At 52.6% G+C, this 22,082-nt stretch overlaps 1 protein-coding gene across 9 annotated transcripts in view; it reads right to left on the minus strand.

Moving 5' to 3' along the window:
* Window positions 1–7,671: 7,671 nt before the first annotated feature.
* Window positions 7,672–22,082, minus strand: part of LOC144944554 (CCR4-NOT transcription complex subunit 3-like) — a 32,682-nt gene continuing 18,271 nt past the window's right edge. For 7 of the 9 annotated variants that reach the window (XM_078872806.1, XM_078872807.1, XM_078872808.1 and 4 more), the window contains exons 15-21: window positions 21,556–21,754; window positions 14,737–14,830; window positions 12,282–12,462; window positions 11,652–11,784; window positions 11,363–11,488; window positions 10,086–10,118; window positions 7,672–8,274 (exon numbers count right to left, since the gene is read on the minus strand). In XM_078872806.1, coding sequence (XP_078728932.1) covers window positions 8,176–8,274; window positions 10,086–10,118; window positions 11,363–11,488; window positions 11,652–11,784; window positions 12,282–12,462; window positions 14,737–14,830; window positions 21,556–21,754 — 865 coding nt within the window. In that variant the 3' untranslated portion in view covers window positions 7,672–8,175. The remainder of the gene's footprint in view (window positions 8,275–10,085; window positions 10,119–11,362; window positions 11,489–11,651; window positions 11,785–12,281; window positions 12,463–14,736; window positions 14,831–21,555; window positions 21,755–22,082) is intronic. The other 2 variants (XM_078872813.1, XM_078872812.1) reach the window with 1 other exon arrangement.

The following is a 22,082-nucleotide window of genomic DNA, read 5'->3' on the forward strand; positions in this document are numbered from 1 at the left end:
GCAAGAGACTCGGAGGACGCGCACAAAGACAAAGATCCCCCGGATAGCCTTAACGGACTCCTGTAAGCGAGCACCCACGAAGGCCGGCACGGCACACACGAGGGCATGGATGGCCATCACCACGTCCGGCCGCCTTCGTTTCCCGAGTGGCGATGTCATTTACACATCGCACCAGGAGTTGACTTAGGACCGCTTACGATCATCGCCACTGGTGTTGTTGACCGCGAGCTGGGATTGAACTCGGTCGCATCAACAGTTGTGCTGAAGGCTACACGGGCGGGGAGGGTTGGTCTTTAATGTGCAGCCTGGAGGAGTTTGGTTCTCCGTTTCAGAGGAAGGCGGCAATGACTCGACGGACATGCCACGTTCCTCATTGGCCAAGACAGTTTCCTTCCACGTCGGTCTGCGAAGTTACAACGACAAAGATCCCCCACGTAGCCTCGCATAGGTTGTTGGGGCAAGTGCGGTTCGCGAGCGCCGATGAAGACCGGCCACTTTTGTCTCCCCAGCGACACGCCACGCCAGGCATTACTCTTGAGGCTGACGGTGTTCGATACGTGAAGGAGATATGTGGGCTGATGGGATGTGTACTCAACAGGGTTGTGTGGTTCCCCAAGCGCGCGTCTCGGAATCGGATCGCGTGGAGATGACTCGGGGCCCTGTCCGGATGTTAGTTGGGAGTTTTGGGATCGCGATTTCAGTTTCATTTTTCTGGTATAGCCCAGTGAGCCATTCGGCTCTTGAATCGGGTGCAACCGCAACAAACAAAAAAACATGAACAAGAAAACATCTTAAAGTGAATATGTGACAGTGCAAACAGAAAATCCAGAAAAAGACAGTAAAATATTCCACAAATAGCACCGTACACAAACGCTGTGTGCAAAAATCCCAGTGGGGTGCAAGTCAAACAACAACAACAACAACCACAAGCCAATTCCATCCGTTAAAAAAAACTAATTTGAAGTCCCACAAACAAACAACAACAACAACAAAACAGTTTGGTTGTTGCAATTACTGGTCGCACGCACAACCGATCGCCGCGTTGCGGCAAGAGGCGTAATGACTTCATCCGCGCGCGCGACGGCCGAAAAAAAAAACCCCCGTGCCTCCAACTCACTCACTGCGGCCGCACGGCGGCTAAATTCTGCGCGTGTATCCGGGCACTGCGGTGGCGCTCCGGGAGAAATGCCAGGCAGCCCAGGAATGAGATGGCATGGCCACTATTCTCAGCATACCCCGGGGGGGGCGGGGGGAGGCGGACGGGGGGGGGGTTGCTCGCAGATCAGCATCGCCAAATCAGAGAGACAAAGGCGGGCGGGGGGGATAGCGTCAGTCCTCCGCAATGCATCGCTGTTCCATTTGAGCCAAGATTGAGAAACGATAATCGACTTGATACAGCAAATCTGGCTGTGACGGTCCCACCTGATGACGGAGACTTGTGTTGCCTCCGAAACGTCGTGATTTTTATTACTTTATTTTTTATTCATTTTTATTTCATTTTTGACCTACGTGACTTTACCGAAAAAACTAAGAGTATGAATCCTTGCAGTCACGAAAGCTTCAAATCTAGAATATAATCGACTTCCTGGTGCTGCTGTCGATTCCTGGCGGTGACATTTTGAAAAATGATGCCCGCTCCCAGATCCTTCCGCCTGAAGGTGGGAACCCCCCCCACCCCCCTGCAACCGCCCACCCCCTTGCAAGCCACGCCCCGCCCCTTACCTCCCGTCCAGCGGCCCCCCCACAACTATTTCCGTTTTATTGTTGAGGTTAAGTGGAGCAATGGAACCGAGAATCGGTAAAGCGATCGATCACTTAAGTCATCAGATGTCCCAGCTTCGGCTCACATTTAAATAATGCGTTCATAGTAATCGACCAATTATCGATGATTGATCTCACGGTTTGGCTGCCGGCTATCGGCACTCACCGCTGCAAGCACGATGCGCTAACCGCTGCGCCACCGCTCCAACCCTACTCTACATAATTTAAATAGAAACCAATTGCATTTCACGGGTTTGGGTGTTGTCCGCAGCCACGAGTGGCCGCTATATTCAAGGCAAAGATTCAACCACTGGACTCTTTAGTCGCCAGCGGTGGGTGGTGCGAATAGTTGTGCTGTACATCCAAGAACCACACCGTACAGTGAGAAGGTAAGGCGGGGGAGGGCGTGGGAGGGGGGGGATGAGGCGGGGGGGGGGGGTTGTTTCGGGGGTCGCGGGGGGCAAGAGGGAACGGCCCTGGAAACCGTCCCAGGCTCCGTCTGGACTCCTCGGCGCGGCAGGCGGCGTGTGTGCTGCCAAGTCGCGTCAATCAGGGCCCCATCCTAGCCCCCCCCCCTGCGCCCTCTAGACCCCCACCCCACTGCCCCCCCCACTCCCTCCCTCTCTCCCATGATGCGCTCAGTCATGGGCGTTGGGCAAGTCTCGCTGGAGTCTAGCCACGTGGAGATGCGGGGTTGGGGGAGGGACTAAGCCAGATGTGGTAGCTGCGCATGCGGTGAGTCTTGACCGCAGGTGAGTGAGCGTCGCTGATGAATTCCAGTTTTTCCCTCTCACCCGAGCCATGGACGGAGGGGGTCGTCCCGCGTGTCACCCCCTCCGCTCGCTCGCTCGCTCGTAAGGGGATAGGCACGCGTGCACGGGTAACCCTCCCACCACCACTCCGGAATGAGGGAAGATGAGGTCACGCGTGTGACATGTATGGCCCGTGGTCAATCCGCTGCTGGATGAGGGACTCCCCGTGCCGTGTGTGTCGTGAGGGTTATTTGACCATACTTCACCACGATGGGTCAGTGCGGGTTGGTGAAGGCGGCGGGAGCATACGCTTGTGGGAGCATAGAATTCTAGATTTGAAGCTTTCGTGACTGCAATGATTCATATTCTTAGGGTTTTTTCGGTAAAGTCACGTAGGTAAAAACATTAAAAAGTAAAATAAAATAAAAAAAATAAAAATAATGTTTTTACCTACGTGACTTTACCGAGTAAACCTAAGAATATGGAGCATATAATGTACAATACTACAATGGATTCTGCTGCACTGCAGCAGCCGAAAACAACCGCGTGTCCAAGGTTAGTGGTGGCCCATCCAGGCGCTATCCAGGCGCTTAATGAGACCGGGTGCATTTAGGGTTTCCACCTCTGAGATGTTAAAAAAACCCGGGACATATCGTGGGAAGAAGAACACTGTAATCACATAATAGCTGGTTCTTTCGGTAAAATCACGTAGGTAGAAAAAGAATAGATCACGACGTTTCGATCGCAGCACAAGCAATCGTCATCAGGTGGGACAACCACAGCAAGAATCAACTGCTGAAGTATTTTGTTCTGCTCAAGTGGTTTTTTATCGCCGTGGTTGTCCCACCTGATGACGATTTCTTGTGTTGCGATCGAAACGTCGTGATCTATTATTTTTCTACCCACGTGACTTTACCGAAATAACCAAAGAGTTTGGATTCCTGCAGTCACGAAATCTTCAAATCAAGATTGTAATCACATAATATGACAATGGTGGAAGCACTACATGTGAATACATTACATCAAAAATCGTGTCCCGCATTAACTGGGACAGGTTGCAACCCGATCCGCATATCGGGTGTTGTTTTTTTTTTAAAAAAACAACACCCCTTATTTTTCCAAAATAAGGGGCCGTCCATAAATGACGTCACGCACCTAGGGGGGTTTGAGAAATGTGACGTCACGTAAAAATGCGCAACTTTAAATATATAATTGTTATAACAACACTAATTGCTATAACAACATTCCTACAACATCAGGGTGCAGCGCCACATTAAATACGCACTACAATGACAATAGTTTGAAGCGATTTGAAGCATGTTTTATTTTCAAAATGTAAATATGGTTTTGGGGGGGGGGGGCAGAGCTTTGTGACGTCATATTTGGGGGGGGGGTCTGACTTTTTGTGACGCCGTGTGACGAGGAGGGGGAGGGGGGAGTCAAAAATCGTCCACAATCGCGTGACGTCATTTATGGGCGGCCCCTAATTACATATTTTCACACCGGGCAGCTGAAACAATTGGGGTCAAGTCGTTCAAATTCCTCCGCCACCCCCCCCCTCGCCCTCTGTCCACTCGGCACTATAAATGAGTGGGTCACGTGTGGAGGGGGTAACGTGTGGGTAACACCGCCGCCTCTCCCACAAAGGTCTGGTGAACGTGAGTAGAGGGGAGGCACAAATAGCTACCATCTCGCGGTGCATGCTGGTCACTTCTGGAGGCTCATTACCCAGAAAGCGAAATCTGTTAACCACTCCTAAATCGGTAAAGTCACGTAGAAGGGAAATAATAAAATAATACAAATTAAACACAATAAAATAATTCTCACGACGTTTCGGCCACAACGCAAGCAGCCGTCCTCAGGTGACGACCAGGTCTGTCGGAAAGACAGCGTCTGAATCCTAAATCGACCGTGCCTACCCAAGAAACTCGGACAAAAAAGCAATCGGCAAGACTCTACAGGTTGGACAGGAGTAGAGGCGAGGCCCTATCCGCCAGCGGGGACACGAACGAGCAATTTGCTTGGGCTCCTGTTACGTCGCTCTATTCCTTTCATCGTTTCAACAGGCCGATAACAGTCGGACGCGTGGACTCGGTGTTGTTTTAATTGCGGGCTTCGTTAGAATGACATTGACCGCGGGTTTCGTTGGCGTTCGCAGTCAAGCATGTGAATGTCAAACCAAAAAACCAAACAAACACCCGTGGAGCGGGCGATTTGGACTGTGCGCTGAGATTAACCACTGGGTTTGGGGGATTCGGCCCACGTGCTACCTGGGGTCTCGGCGTTCCCGGGACCTCTCACGGAGAGCCCCGTGAGAGGGCTGGTTGGAGGAAGCAAGGGGTAGGGTTATGGGGTCTCGGCGGGCACCTTGGAATGCCCGAGTCTCCGTGGAAAGCGAGAGCGGGCCTCGGGGTGCCCTTGAGGCGCGCTCGGCACGCAGAGGTCGAGAATGCGTGCCCGGCAAGACCCCCAGAGCCGTGGGACCCCGTTCGGATCCCCCTTCCCTACCCCGACACCCCCCTTCCCACCCCGCCACCACCGGTAGACGGTGGCCCGCCGGCTCCGTGACCCCAAAAGTAGCGGCGCTTTCACTTGGCGGGGGCGGAAAGTTGAGCGGCGGCGGCGACTTTTACAGAGTGCACCCAACAAGGGTCCGCCCCAGCGTCGCCGCTTGCTGTCCCGAGAGACAAAGTGTACCCAAAAACCATCAACCAGTGTCGCCGAATCTTGTACTGGCTCTGTGTGCGAGTCAATCGGTCTGTGCGATTTTATAGGTCTGAATGAGTTCATGGCTAGTAATAGGTTTTTACCCTTTCAACTGGTACAAAAACTGACACCTTTATAGAAGGGATCATGTTTGCAATAACCACAACAGCCTTTTGGCGTCACCAATGGAGACTAGGCTCTTAAGAAAAGCTGTCTCCGGTGTGGACCAATCAACTTCAAGGACAGTGCATATCATTATCAGAGTTGTTTCTTTTTGTTTGCATTTTGACTGCTTGTGTTGTGGTTATTGCAAACATGATCCCTTGTATAAAGGTGTCAGTTTTTGTACCAGTTGAAAGGGTAAAAACCTATTACTATATTTTGCTACTGGTAAAGGAGGTCTCATAGTGAGTTCATGGCTCTCTGTGATTCTACAAGTCTATAGGTCTCCATGCGAGTCCACGGGTCTCTATGTGACTCTAGAGGTTTGTATGCGAGTTCTTGGGACTCTATGATTCTATAAGTCTGTGTACCGAGGCCACGGCTCTCTATGCGAGTGTCACCAACGAAAGGAGGCTACCGAGGGCCTTGTGAGCGGCGTAGATCATGGCCCCGTCCAAAGTCGTGGAAGGTCCGGGACAACGCGGGGAGCTACCGTCCACTACCCCTGCTGTGTGAGCGGCTGTCGCCTGCCTCGGCGAGACGTGAGCCATAATCCTGTGCAGTATTGCTACTTCTACTGTGCGAGTCTCTGGGTCTCCCTACGAGAAAGGGTTACTATAAAAAAAAAAATTTGGAAAGGGCCACTGAGCTATATAGATATTTTCAGAAGCGACCTGGCCATAAATGATAGCTTAACGAAGTTCGCTTATGTGGAAATTTATAGCAGCCAAATACTCTAAACGTACGATTCTAAACGTGGAGGGAAACCCCGGAGGACCTGGAGAAAAATCCACACGACCACGGGGAAGAGAGGCACGCACACTCCAAATATACAAGACATCAGGGGTTGGGATTGAACCCACGACCTCTTGTACACCAGGCGAGGTAGTTAACATCTCTTGCCAACGTTGGCACCCCCATCCTCGACTCATTGCCAAGCACCACGTGAGGGCGACTGTGTCACCCCCTAGTGGACACAGCCCCCATGTGCGGCTGTTTTGTTAAGCAGATGCCAGAGCACCGGTAGGGGAACACAAGGCCCAAAACGCCAAGCGGGCAGCAACAAAGCAGCACCGTCAAAGTTGCAATGGATAAGTGTGCGTAACGGGTGTCTTGAATTGAGCAAGGTTATTATCATGAGAGCTTTGGAAACGAGACGATGGGAAAGAATGATGAGAGCAGCAGTAAGAGACGAGCAGAAAGGAAAGTGTCGTGTAGTGTGGCGGGTGATCGCGTGGCGAGTAGGTGGGGTGAGCGTTGTATTGACCTGCAGTCTGGTGGTGGGTTGACCAACGAGACGAAACAGTCAGTCTGGTAGTACTCGACCTGGGTGCAGGAACCAAGCAGTGAAGTTCACGCAAACAATATCCATGGAGGTAGCGAGATAGTAGTGACAAGGAGGCGACTGACCGCCGGACAGCGAGTGCGTGGAATCAGCGAGCGCTGGGGCTGGATCAGATCGCCCCGACATCTGCTTCCCTCTGAATTCTACCCCGGTGTAGCAGCAAGCTAGCAGCTTCACCCACCACAGCCACAGGTTGGCACCAGCAGCACTGGCACAGAGGAGAACGCCTGCTGGCACACTTTCCTTTCCTTTAGATTGGCCAGCCTGCGTGCCGGCCGCAGGGCCTGGCTGCTGCTGGGGTGTGGGCCCTGCACCACCAAGAATCCCTTGTGCCCAGCCAAGGCCACCCTCTCTCACTCAGCGGTGAACCACTGTCATGGTGGACCGCCCCCCCCCCACCACCCCACCACACAACAGCTCCACCGGCCCCCGCCATCCCAGAGCGGCAGGAGCCCGGCCTGGGAGGTACAGCAACAGGGTTGCGCGCTTCCCTTCGGGAAAACCCCCCGAGACGTTGAGCGCAAAATCGAGAAGAGCAAAAAAAAAACTACAAAAAAATGGAGGCACCGAACCGCCGTGCGTGCACGTGTAGCCACGTGGCCGACGCTAGGCTGCGCAGATTTCTATTCAAGTGCGAATTCCAGCTACCACGGGATGTTAGTTTACACTCCCACCATTCGCATCGGCGTGAGTAGGGGGCACGTGGCATCGGCGTGACGTGGGGGCCCACCCACCACCGCGTCTCACTCCACCCCAGCCTCTCGAGCAGCGGGGGGGGGGGGGGTAGCGATTACCGAGCGCGCAGGCGGTGCAACTGCACCGGGGGATTCGTGAGCCTGAGGGGGCCCGGGGTGGGGTGGGGGGCTACGACCCCACGCGAGCACCACCACCACCGCAGGGCCCCGGGGCTGCGAAGAAACGACGACGTGACGCGTCGCGTTGCAAAAGGAACAAACAGTTTATTATTTCTTACAAGATCTAAATACTTGCATTCGTGTTCTCAGCAATGTACACATCACAGGAGTCACGCCTCCCATACATTATTATGTGCACAATTTTTTCTCTTTTTTAAAAAGCAAAAGAGTACATAATATACAAAACAAAGCTCGGTATCCTCGGCACGGAATCCCTGTGCTCTGCGCGTGTGGGGGGAATCCACAGCCAGAGGAATCCGATGCTGGCTTTGTCGAGTGCCGGCTCCCGTGTGTGTGTGTGCGCGCGTGAGTGCGTGTGTGTGCGTGTACGTAGGCGGGCGAGCGAGTGTTTGTGGTCCCCCTGCAAGTCCACCCGAGGGGGGGGGGGGAGGGGGGAGAGGGGGGCGAGGGGGAACCGGGTGAGAAAAGAAGTCGCCCTCCTTCTTCACCGTCCACCGCCCACCACCACCACCAACCCCCCCCACCCACGCCTTCTTTCTCCATCGCTGCCTCCTCATCCTCTTCCTCCTCCTCCTCATTGCAGGTCCCTGTCCTCCAGGTACCGGTACTCGAATGTAAACCCTTCCTTCTTGCGCTGGCCCCACTTCTCGTAGTCAAAGTAGATATATGTTCCCTGGACGGCGACAGACAGGGGCGGGGGGTGGTGGTGGAGAGAGAGAGAGAGAGGGGTGAGAGAGGGGAGGTTTTACCGCCGCCGCAGCCCTCCCCCCCGAGCGGCGTCGGGGGAGCTTCTCATGCAAATCGAGGAACGAAAGCGAAACAAGGGGGATGCGCAACACGGCAACAAACTCAACCACGACACACGACGACAATGTCCCCGTTCGAGAAATGCAACGTGGGTTTTTAAGAGTGACCCTGATCTGGAAAGGGGGGTGGGGTGGGGGGGGCCGGCGAACCCCGTTTCACGGAGTGACCGGCCCCGATGCGATTGTTCGCAAGAGACGCCTATTCACGGACGGCTCAATGACAACTGTTGTCAAGTCGTCGTCATCATCGCCGTCGTGTTGCTATAAATAAATTGAGCGAACGATGTTTGTTTTCATCGTCGTCGTCGTCGCCGCTCGACTGCTGCCGGCAATCAAAGATGTCTGTCCCGTCATTCTGCTCTTAACTCGAGGGCCAAAGGCAGAACAGAAGCAATGCCCCTGTGCACACGGCCGCAGCGGCGGGACGTCAACCAAAGGGGATTTGCGCCCGAGTTTGTTATCATCATCACGTCGCATCACGATAAACCCACCGCCGGATTTAGGCCTCCCCAAGCCGCCGCTATTTCCCATGGTCCTGCGATGTAACGATCCACCCAGCGGGCCCGCACACGAGCCGATTTCATCGCTCCGTCTCCAAGGTGGACGTGCCCCTGGAGCGCGCGCTCCCTCGATTGGTCAGTCTCGACTACCGCCGCCCGTCGTCCCATCTGGCCGTGACGTGTCTCTGCCCCAGCCCGCTCACTTTCACGAGCGGTCAATGGCAACGTCACTAACTCGCACGCGTTCTCTAATCCACGCGTTCCTCTTTATGTTTCTCTCATTAGCAATACAATACAAATGAAACGTAGCAGACTGGCAACCCTACACTGATTAAGGAGGCAGGAACGACTCCGAAAGGGCTCAAACTCAAAACGTTTCTCGAGGGGAGCTGCAACGCCTCCTGCACCCGGTTTTCAGCCACACGAGTTTAAAAAAAAAATGTGAATTTGGAGGTGGGGATTCATTTGTAAATAATACTTCTTGCAGATAAATAGTCACATTTATTTTGCTCGTAAATTACTGTTTGTTTTGCAAAAATATTTTGTCAATAAAAAGATAATGCCATGATCACCGCAATTCACTTCTCTCCGTGTGTTCATCCGCTTAGTTATTTAACTTCACGTTTATCCCATGCTTTCAATTATTTACATCCCCAGGTCTCCTTTGCTATAGACTTGCTTTCCCCAATGGGCTGTCACGCTTTTAAAATAACATACCGTGTGTGTGTGTAATATACGTTTGTGTGTGTATGTATGCAATGTATCTGTACATGTAAGTCTTATGTATGAAACCTGCGTGTGTGCATGTATTTATATGTGGATGAATATATATGTTCCAAACTGTATAGATTACAATGATATTACAAGAAACGGCAATTAAAATTAATGATATTAACAAACGGTCATTTGGTGTTCTGGCACCAAAGTTGTGGGACAGCTGACCCGGAAAGTTTAATTTAATGGACCCGCAAACCATCTTAACTTATGACTAAATTACAGACGATATTTTCAGGCACTGCAAGGACAACTGAAATGGACTGGACGAACAAATGAAAGCGGTCTCTCGAGTCGGGTCGTTCATCGATAAAATACCGATCGTCGCTTTCGGACTCGATCGTCGATTCCACGTTTGCGGAATCGACGATCGAACCCCGGTGCAAGTTTAGTAACGAACCTACCGATTGGCACGCGTGAACGTTCAAACCGCACGGCTGTCATCAGTCACCGCGCGGTACGTTCCAACAGACACACAGACACACACGCACAAATACAGGCTGCACTTTTACGTTCATTGTTAAGACATTTCCATCATCATCATCGCCGTCCTCATCAGCCATGATCAATCCGCTGCTGGATGAATGCCTCCGCCCCCCCTCCCCCCTCCCCCCCCAAGTCGTCACCACCTCTCACCAGCATGCAATGTAACGCTCCGGCTACCGCCTGCACACAAGCCCATCTCATCGCTCCATTTCCTCAGCGCACGTCCTCTTGGGATCGTTCCCTCCTTTGGCTGCCACTGCGTCGTGAGTCTCGACCAATGCCGGAACGCCATCCATTCCAGCGGTGACACCCCCTACCCATGCCCGCCTCACTTCCATTTACTGACGGAGTAACGTCATTAGCCCAAGTGTGTTCTCCAATCCGCATATTCCTCTTTCTAGCTCCGTGCAATTCCCAGCACGAATCTCTGCACGTTATTTTTTTTGCACAGTTGTCAGGTGTTTTGGCGTTTTCTTTGTTAATCCCCACGATTTTGATCGAGATTCCACGGGCAGGAGGTGCCCAAGGTGAAGCAAACAAACAGAATTTAAAACAACTCTGGGTCACGAGACCAATTCAGCTTTTGGACCGGGCCGATTCTCGTTCCTTTTGCGCCGCAATGTCGACACAGTCCTCGTTCTGGAGCGTCCGATTGGTTCCACCATCGTTGGCTTGCCGAGCGATCGGCATTGCAGCTGCGGTACGAATGGCGGCGATCAGGGATGAGGAGTTTTGCAGGTTTTACATTTTTAAAGACAATTTCTGATCTTTTTTAGGATTTTCAAAATTGCATTCATTCGGCACAAACTTCAATGAGTGTCAACGTGCCGCCCAGAGCGACATCACCCGATGACCCCGCAGGAGTGACGCCGTGTTACCAACGTCACTCCCGGAGGATTCCGCATCGACCCAAAGCAAACGAAAACTTCGGATCGTCCTGCGCTGCGCATCTGGGCCTGGCTATCGGATTTACCGGCAAGGTTTTATCTGGAAATCGAGAGCATGTTCTCAGTCTGTAGCAACTGTGTCGAGCGTGTTCAGTCGCGCGCATCGGTGCGTGCATCAGTGAGTACCCGTGCGTATCGGTGCGCGTATCGAAGCTTCAGTACATTTTGGCACATGGTTGTTCATGCGCTTATCGTCACGTGGTTTGACGCACGTGGTGGCGGTGCTGCGTGGCGGCGGGCGGGCTCACCTGCTCGTACTCGTCCGTGATGGTCTTGGGCTCCTCGTGCCGCTGGAACCACATCATGTACTTGGTGTGGAACCTCCACGACTGCTTCTTCAGGGCCTTGGCCGCAAGGTACTGCGCCTTGGTGCCCTGCTCACAACACGGGGGGAGGGTCCGAGGGTGGCGGGGTGGGGGGGCACGAGTCAGTCAGCGGGGGCCCACGCAGAAGTGTGCGCAAGGGCGTGTGCATGTGGGTGTCTGCAGGTGGGCGGGCGAGCGAGCGAGCGAGGGTGAGAGTGCGGCGGGCGCTCACCTCCAGGTAGTAGAAGATGAAGAAGAGTGTCTCAGTGGAAAGTCGCTGGTAGAACTCGAGCGTGTCCGAGTGGGTGGGTGGCACGCGGTGGTGGTACGATGGGGTCGGGCACGGGTTCCGGGGAAGGTAGTGCCTGCGTGCACCACACAAACACAAAGATCCCCCGCCGTTTAACTTTAACAAACTTTTGAGGCAAGTGCTGTTAAGGCGATCACCTCTGAAGGTCGGCACGAGACGCGACGGGCTTGCGCGACCAGCATCATGCCCGGCCGCTTTTGTATCCCCAGTGCAAGGTTTACACACTGCACCAGGTACTTATATTTAGGTCAAGGCTCCGGGTCAGACATTCGTCACTGATGATTGCCGCGAGCAGGAATCGAACTCAAGTCGCTTGGTTCGTAGTGCAGCCCGTTAACAATTACGCTACCTACTCACACACACAAGTACACATGCCAACACAGAGCAGAAGCTCAATGAGACACGACCATACGCACACACACACACAACCAGACGCGCGAACCTGCACAGATCACATCCAACGTCATCCTCTCCTCACCATCTCACCCCTGACCCCTCTTTCCGAGGCGAGCGCCTCCCTGGCACACAGCACCACCACCTGAGCGGCCTCACCTGAGCCTCTCGGCGTCGGACGGATGTGGCATGTGCCTCCAAGAGGCCTCCAGCATGCCCTGCTGGTACACGTTATCCTTGCCGAGCGGAGTGGCACCCAGCGGGCACACGCCCAGCAACGGCTGCACGTGGGCCTCTTTTGTGACGGGGCTGGGAGGGCGGCCCGGGCCCACAAACAGGTCTGCAAGGAGTGGGGGGGCGACATGAGAAGGTGGGGGGTGGGTGGCGGTCACATGACAGCTTTTGGGTGTCACGGTGTGCCCTGGCAGACTGTGTGGTGACGTACAGGCAAATACAAATTTACGGCAACCAAATACATACGAAATCCACCCACGGAAAATGGAACAAAAGGCGACATGATTCGGTGCATCGTAGCGTACCGTGGGAATGGTGACAATGGACATGTTCGTCAAGGAACCGACACGTTGTTAGTCAGGCTGCCTTGAAGTAATTTTTCACGAAACGAAAACAAGTTTCACGACATGTCGACTTTCACGATTTCAGCTGCCCACAACTCTGTGGGTGTATTTCACCTTTTGAAATAAAATAGCGGATCATGCAAACATTACTATCTGGGCCAGATTTAGTTTTTTTGGGATTTAACCCGAAATTCGGCAGCACATTCCCGAGTTTTATCTTCACGTAGTTTAACATTTTTGAAATATTTTATTGGTAGAAAAATAATATATATATCACCATTGGGAACAGTATATTTTTGCCAAACAGACAATACAATTATCGCGGCTGTTATACCATTCGGTAATACCGTAGGTGTTGCCATATTTCAGAAACCCAAGTCATTTAAACGCCCAGTATAAAAGTAAAAATATTGAAACTAAATTAGAAAGCGATGATGCTGAAATCGCCGCAATGCAAACGGCAGTGCTTGCTACCAATTATCGCGGCTGTTATACCATTTGGCGTAAATGTTGCAATATTTCCGAAACCTAAGGCATTTACACGCCCAGTAAAAAAGTAAAAATATTTAAACTAAATTAGAAAGCGATGATGCTGAAATCGCCGCAATGCAAACGGCAGTGCTTGCTACACAATTATCGCGGCTGTTATACCATTGGCGTAGGTGTTGCAATATTTCAGAAACCTAAGTCATTTACACGCCCAGTAAAAAAGTAAAAATACTGAAACCAAATTAGAAAGCGATGATGATGAAATCGCCGCAATGCAAACCGGCAGTGCTTGCTACCGCTACTGCACGGTTCACTCCATTATTAGCGGCTACAGAGAGCCGGGGATAATTCGAGAGACTCCGGGAATTACACAAAAAAATATACAAGTCGGCCCTGTAGCTCGCTGACCTCTTCCCGTGCCCAACAGGGCCCGGGACCACGGCCAAACTCTGACCCCGCTTGTATTTTAAAACTCCTGGAATATTTTCAATCCCACCGCGTTTTCGCTAATTAAGCCCTGCGGTGATGTTTGGGCGCTGGGCCCACTCCCCTCTGTGATCGTGGCCCGATCACTCAACGCCGCAGCCTGGACGCCGACCTTTGACCCCCTCCCCCCCACCCCCCAAATCCCGAGCCTGCCACGGGCCAAAGTAAAAATACACGATTCCCTGCGCTAACTCTCGAGCGACACGAAAAAGCGAACGGCAGAAAATAGTCTTAGTTTACGTCTGACGACGATGGACAAGATCTTAATTGTGTATATATGATTTCAATATGTTACGTTAACACATTCGTAAAATTGCAACTGGTATCTATATTACAAACAGAAGAATAATTGATAATTTCTATCTAAATTATACGAGACAGGATTTATTGGTCATTTGCATCTAGGTTAACACATCACTCTTGTATCTTCTTGGTTCTTTCGGTAAAGTCACCTAGAATGGAAATAATAAAATAATAAAAATAAAACATAATAAAATAATTCTCACGACGTTTTGGCCACAACGCAAGCAGCCGTCCTCAGGTGGAGAACAAGTCTGTCGAGAAGACAGAGTCTAGACTTATTTTATTATGTTTAATTTTTATTATTTTATTATTTCCATTCTACGTGACTTTACCGAAAGAACCAAGAAGATGAATCCCTGCAGTCACGAAAGCTTTAAATAGAAATCACTCTTGTAGTTTGCAATTTTAATATAATGTGCCCATCTTTGCGACAGTGGCACGGGCGGCGCTACAAGGATTGGACATTTGACGAGCACCCCGGGCCTGCGGATCGCTACAGAGCGACATTCGGGGTCAGGAATGGCGCGGCCGTCGATTTATTTTAAACGACATCGATTGGACCTGGAGATGCACCTTGCGATCCTTGGTTTCCTGTGGACTCTTTGTCCTACAACAGTGAAGTTGCTGTACAAGTACGGTGCGAGTGTGGAGGGCAGGGATGTGAGTGCGGGGGGGCCAGGTGTGAGCGTGGAACGATGGGTGTTAGTGTGGGAGAGGCGTGCGTGTGCGCGAACGTGGAACTCCGGTCGCTGTGTCACCTCTGTCCGTGAGGTGGAGCGACTGCATCTGCCCCTCGAGTCCCGCCTCCGCTGCAGCCTTCTCCGCCATGCTCTTCAGTGAGCTCAGCGAGTCCTGTGGGCGACACAAACGTACAGATCCTCCGTGGAACTATTCGTGGATTCTTTGGTCAAGCGCTGTTAACGCCCGGCGAATAAGGCCGGCTCGGTGCGAGATTGGGTGGTGTGGCCAAACCACGCCCGGCCACAATTATCGACCCGGCACTGTAATCTTACACACTGAACCAGGTACTCATTTAATGCCGAGTCGACCAAGAGAAGTACTCGGGACCGGTTTGGATATCACCCATGACTAGTGGAGGTTGCGTCTGGGAATTTAACTCAGGTTTTTGCTCGCACAGACTCCCTGTGGATGACAACACCAACTGAGTTTCCACCCACAAGTCAACGGTGCCCAATTAAATTAACGTCGCGATGAACGAGGTAGCCTCCGTTTAACAGATTTGCTCATTCTAACAAGTAAAACGGTACCAAAGACACAGTCAGAAAAATCACGTTACTGCATGGAATATGTCGCGTTTTCAGTTATGCGTTTGCTTTCGGAAAGGTTCAATTCGTGGTAGGGAATCGGACACGTAGCAGTCAGGGCAAAATGCATTTCCATATTTGCAAAGAGTTCCCCTTTCCACCCCACTTCATGGCCGAAGATTTTCGCCAAACGCTTCGTAACGATTCAGCCGGTTTTCTACAGGGCGAGTCGCAAACAGCAACAAAACCCAACACTCGCGCCGACTTCACGTCGGATCGAACTTACGAGGGTTATCGTGCCTCTCCTTCCCGGTTATGAACGGACGAAGCGAATGCATAAAAGGCTTTCAACCTCAGTTGTAAAGCATTCAAAGAACAATACAAATGAGATGACAAAAAAGTTTTCCTGGGTCAATAAAACCACAAGCCAATTAATGTACGAGAGCAGCCCAGAACACGCACCACCAACCAATGAATCCATCAGATTTTTGTGATGTTGCATTGGCAGTGAAAGTGACAAACTCATTTGTCAATAACACTGTGGCCCTAAGAGGGAAATACGGATAATGGGCGGCGATGGTTGGGGAAATTCCGCTTCCTGATCGCAGAGATCAAATCTACAAACACTGCTCTGGGCAGTGTTTGTAGATCAACTGGAGCTACAAAAATTGCTCGATAACAAAGTGACGACTTGGGGAGACCTTTTTTCCAACAGTGGATGGATGAATGCTGACTATGACAATAATAACATATCAAAATTATATGTTAAAAATATAATTTGATACTATATACTAAGGTCCATTCAGTCTAATGGCGCTAACGAGGCAGAACATTCCAGCGGGACAGCACAAATGAGTCACAAAACACAGACTGAAAAGGTCACAACACCATCAAAATGGTGCAATTAAGATTAGATTATTTTTAACGATTACTGAATAAAATCTTGGCAATTCACCGAGTGGATTTGGGGGGGAGATGTGCGATTGTTGCACAACTGTGCTTAGCGAGGTCAGGCCTGGTCAGTGCGAGGAAGCCCTCTTGGGGATTGGGGAAACTCAAGTTGGATTCCCTCTGCAGGAGGGCACAGAAGGCATCGCGCGCTTGCTCGAGCCGCGAGACACCTGATGACGCAGACCTCCCGCAGCGGCTCCAACACGGCATGGCCCGGCACGCCGCTCCGGCCGACAACTCCGAACAACGCCTCTCCCCTGGCCGCTCCGCAAACAAGCGCGTGACATTTTCCATCCCCCGTCTAATGAGGCTGCGTGCGTGCCTCTGCCTGCGTCTGTGTGCGCGTCCGTAAAACGAGACGCCGCATCTCGGAGGATGCGAAGCAGCAGGAAATATCGCCAGAAAAATAGCTAAAAGCCGCTCCCCCCGCCCACCGCCCACCGCCCCCCCAAACAGAGGGACGGAGCATTCCGATTGGACAGGCCCTGTCCATGCCATACTTCCCTGGCTACTCCACAAACACGAGCAAAACATTTTCCACCTCTTGTCCAACGCACTTGCGTGGACGCGTCTGCAAAATGAGACGGCGTATCTCGGAGGATGCGAAGCAGCAGGAAATATCTCCAGATAAATAAATAACGGACGGACGGACGGAGCGTTCCGATTCGATATGGCACGTATGCCGTACAAGGCGTCCAAAGAAGCCGCGCGCTTCGCCCTATTCCCACGCGCGTCCAAAACGACTCGGGCAGAACCTCAGGGCAAACGCGAGATGGATCGTCAATGGATCGGAGAAGCAAATGCAAGTTAGAGACATCGTACGGACTTTGTCTCCTGGTCCCGACGTTCAACGTGGCAAAACGTATTCCAACATCAGCACTGGAGAGACGAAGGGGGGGGGGGAGGATATGCGCATTTTGTGTGTTACATATGTGGTATTGTAAACAAGAGAAAGGAATTGTTGGGGGGAACAACTGGAAAATACCCAGGGCAATGATTGAAAGCAGATTGCAATAAAAATTGATGAAACAAGGCCAAAGAAAGCTAGATGGAGTGCTCTTTGGAAATCTGGTTTTGATCTTGTCCAGCAACAAAGCAATATCCCCCCCCCCCCTCTATCGGTGGGCGTCATCGGCTGTGACATGCACCAGAACCACGGACATTGACAATGAAATCTAACAGATGAAGACTGCAAGGCGGAAGCATCGATAAGTCGCACGCTGGGAATTTACACGGAGAGGCTGAACTAGGAACACGGGGGTGTCAGTAAGCGGACTCTGGCAGGATGCATCACAAGAACCAACGATGACCGGAGGTCGACATTAATGAACAGTGGCGGCTCGCTGCGAGTGAAGCAGCCAGGAGGGCGGCAATCACAACGGGTTTCCGCGTGAACAAACAGACGTTGCCCCGGCTCCGGCCCACCTGAGCCAGAAATTTACAATAGAGAGGAGCTACGGGGGAGAGAGGACGGGCGACCGCCACCACCGCCACGGTGGAGGAGGCAGTGACGGGCGACGTGAGGAAAATCCGTGTACTTAGCGAGCCCACGTGCCTCGAATAGCGGCTATTTTGGCGCGAATGCGCGGAATGCCGGCGTGCAGCTCACACGAGGAATACACGGACAGCTGAGTGGCGCGGGGTCTGACAGCCCCCACCCCTTCCCCGTTCCCCCCCACAAATCCAAACCCACCTCACTCCTTCACCAGCGCCGCCGCCGCTCCGTGCCCCACGGGAGTGACTTAATGTGCGCACTGGCGCTCTCTGTGAAGTCGGCAGCAACGTAGCATCTCCCGCACGGTCTCCCATCGACCGGGACGTGGATTTGTTTACATGTGAACTGCATTGCCTTGTCACCCAGGTCTCCCTCGACAACTAGACCTTTGGTCTCAATGGGCTCTGATCATTAACATCAATATCAGTCATGATCCATCCACTGCTGGATGAAGGATTCCACCGAGCCATCGCCTACCTACGTCGCGCCTGCTCCGTCTCCGCACCTGATGCATTTGTGGGTGTGCTCCCTCCTTTGGCTGCCACTTTGTCATGAGCCTCGATCACCGGCCCTAGCCTGCAACATTATGTTCCTAAATTGCGTACGTTCTCGAATCCACGTTAAATTGGCTCGTCTGGTTCTAAGCAACCTAAATAAATATTTGATGCCGATAACGAGGTTGACGGGGATGGTTTAATTCAAATCCTCTTGAATCGGGGGACAAGGCGACGTAGCACGTACAGATTGATTGGGACCAAACCCAACTTGTCCACTGAGAATTGACGGCGGTCGGCATTCCAACACAACCGACATTCCAACGCTCGGATGCCTCTCTCATCCCGTCTCCAGGGACCGCACCAGATAACATAGCTCGCACTCCCCTAGGCGTGCACCCATTGGCCAAATGAAATGGACTCCTACGCTCGCGACGACGGGATGATGCTCGCGCGGATCCACCGTGCACCCCGCGTTCAAGTTACACGCACGTGCTTCGCCGAGGATAGCGGCCGAATTTAATGAGAAACGCAGTGCCGACAATGGCACACACTCCAGATGACAGGGGAGGCAGCGAACATGAGCCATACATACGGGATGAGAGAGGCAGCGGACACAAACGAGATTGCACGAGAGACGAAAAATGGTATTCTCGAATCGAATCATAATCCTTTGTCGCGGCAATTCCTCGAATTGTGTGGGGGACAGGGACAAATGTTACACGCCTAGTGGCCCAGCATTAACCAGAATAATGGAACAAACGAGGTGGTACAAACGAGACAGAAGACAAAAGAGGCGCAATACAAATGAGACGAAACCAATCAATGGCGAAATCAAGAAAGTGCTGCCCTCTACTGTTGTGGCCCAGAGTAGCTCTGCGTTATTCACTTCTGTGGGCTGCTCTCCACCATGGAGAGAGATCCAAACGGACGCTTCGTCTCCTAACGCGTCGCCAAGGATTCAATTGAGTAAATATTACAAGTAAAGAATACATCATCAAATCGTTATTCCGAATCGTTTCTCTGGCACCCCCTCCCCGACACTGCCCTTCAACTTCCACCACCACAACCCCCCACTGACCTCGCCACCACGAATGACCACTACCCCACCGCCACCCACAACCCCTAGCCACTTCCTCCTCCTCCACTACCACAACCATCACCACCCCTCACAGCCCCCCGACCTCTCACCAGTGGCCCCCACAACCACCCCTGGCCCGTGCACCTCGTGCCCCAGTGCCACAGTGTGGCCCCCGCAGCCTCTGACCCTCGCTCCCTGGGGGCGTCTCCATTACCCTCCCAGCCTTCTGCCCTAATCGAGCCCTCTCGGGGTGGGGGCTAGCGAAGGGGGGGGGACAGCTGTTCACCGAGGGAGGATGGTGGGGGTCGACGGACTCATCGCTTGCTCCCTGACGAGAACGATAGCAGCAAGCGGCCGCATCTGCCCTCTTCTGTTCCCCTCCCCTCCCCTCCAGATCGCACCTCCCGCCCCCCACCATCCCCCATAGCTCCCCACCTCCTCCTCCCGGAGCAATCCCCCGTCTCGTCTCACACCTCCACCACAACAGAGACGCTCCCCCTTCCCCATCGTCGCATCGATGTCGCGGCCCCTCGGACAGTGCGCCGAGTCGGCATGAAGTGGAGTGCACGGGCACGTCTACGCAGCAATGTGGTTGTGTGGTTGTACACGTATGTAGCGTGCGGTAAAAATTCAACGTAAAGTCGTATTTACTCATTCAGTTCGGTCACTCGCTAACAGATTCCTCTGGGCAGAATTACATGCATGTATCCCGAGCCTAAGCATAAATCTTAAGTCGATTATTCGATGCCGACAAAGTTAAAATCATCGGAACATACAAGATAAAATCGCTGCATACCCGTGTCTGTGTGTGTCGCAGGCCATGGAACATCTATTGGACTGTCGGCTCCTGAAGGAGTGGTGGTACACCGTGGAGGATATTGGCCAAGGCTACAGACCTAGTCGTATCATGTGCCATGGTCTATCCCAGGGGTCGGCAACCAAAACAACAAGAAGAGCCATTTCTTTCCAATTCGGTACAAAATGCAGTATTTCAAGAGCCGCAATGCATCTATGTACATACGTACATATCGTCAAGAAGCAGCCCGTAAAGAGCCGCATGCGGCTCCGGAGCCGTAGGTTGCCGACCCCTGGTCTATCCACTGCTAGCCATATCATATGTCCTATACTGGAATAACATCTGACTGGTGGCAAGACATGAGAAACAGAAGACTCGCACACGCACACTCTCAACTCACCGAACCATACACTCACTCTCATTCATGGCACGCTCACGGCTACCATGGTGGCTATCGGGGACGCTGGACAGGTGCGACAGTTCATAATTCCTCCTCCTTTAAACTAATTACCAAGACACCACAAGCTGCGAATGTTGGTGTGTGAGCACGTGTGAGCATGTATATACTGGTCACTGTGCGATTGTATAGAGGTGAATGAGTGAGCATGTGTGTATAAAGAGGAGCGTGTGTGTGTACGTGCGTGCACGCGTGTGGGGAGCGGTAGTGTAGCGGTTAGCGCGCTGCGCTACGAACCTGGCGAACCGGGTTCAATTCCCGCTCACGGCCAACACCAGTGACGATTATTTGAACCGGTCCTGGGCCTCCCCTAGGTCGACTTAGCCACAAATGAGTACCTGGTGCGATGTGTAAACATCGCCACTGGGGAGACAAAGGCGGCCGGGCGTGGTGTTGGCCACCCACCCCCTCGTGTGCCGTGCCGGCCTTTGTAGGTGCTCGCAAACAGCACTTTCCCCGACAGTCTGTTAAGACTATACAGGGGATCTTTGTCTTTGGATGCAGGTGAGCGCTTGTGCATGCTAGTGGGGAGTGGAACTGCATCGGTTAGCGCTCAGTGTTACGAAACTGGAGACTCAAGTGCGATTCCCACTCACGGCCATCACTGGTGACAATTACCTGAACCGGTCCTGGACCTCCCAGCGGTCGACTAAAATGAGTACCTGGTGCAGTGTAAACATCGCCACTGAGGAGACAAAGGTGGCCGGGCATGGAGCTTATATTCTTAGGTTTTTTCGGTAAAGTCACGTAGGTAAAAAATTAAAATTAATAAAAGTAATATAAAATAAAAATCACGTCTTCAGGTGGAACTGTCACAGCACGCTTGCTGTATCAAGTAAAAAATGGGCATGGAGCTGGCCACCCACCCCCTGATGCGCCGTGTCGGCCTTTATAGGTGCTACTCGCTAACAAAACTTGTCCTAATCATTTGTTAAAGGCTACACGGGGGGCCGTGTGCGTGTGCATGTGCACGTGTGTATACAGGTGCGTGCGTGTGGTGCGCACGTGTGTGCACGTGCAGTGCCCGCCGTGGCTCACCTTGGTGATATGGTCGGGTGAGGGGCTTGCCCCGTAACTCTGGGGCCCGTTCCGCATCTCTGAGCTCGCCTTGGTTTGCGTCAGGTCGGGGCTCTCCAAGGTCGGCGGGCCGCTGGGTTGCGCCACCGACGCCACCGCCGACGACGACGGCCCGGGGCTCGCGGGAGGAGGGGCCGCGATGGCGTCCGGCGTCTCCTTTCTAGCGACGGCAAAAGCGACCACAAACCAACGAGCCGGCTCGCAGGAACACTCCGAAAAAAAAGCTAAACAAGGAAGGAACACCACGCCTACGCATGGATTCCAAAATGCGCTCGTCCTCGGCAGTTTTTTATCGACGATCACAACGATGGCCGTAATCGCAGGCACGTCACGACGTCACACGCCCACACTTGCCACGCGCCCCCCCACAATATACACAGCAGTCATCGCTTCCTATGTGAAAACCTTGGCAGGACCCTCCTGAACACGAGTCATAAGACTCACTGGGGCTCTCCTGGCTAAACAAGCGCAGAACGGCTATCGTTGCG

The sequence above is a fragment of the Lampetra fluviatilis genome, chromosome 35 (genome assembly GCF_964198595.1).
Source record: "Lampetra fluviatilis chromosome 35, kcLamFluv1.1, whole genome shotgun sequence".
In the NCBI taxonomy this organism is placed as follows: Eukaryota; Metazoa; Chordata; class Hyperoartia; order Petromyzontiformes; family Petromyzontidae; genus Lampetra; species Lampetra fluviatilis.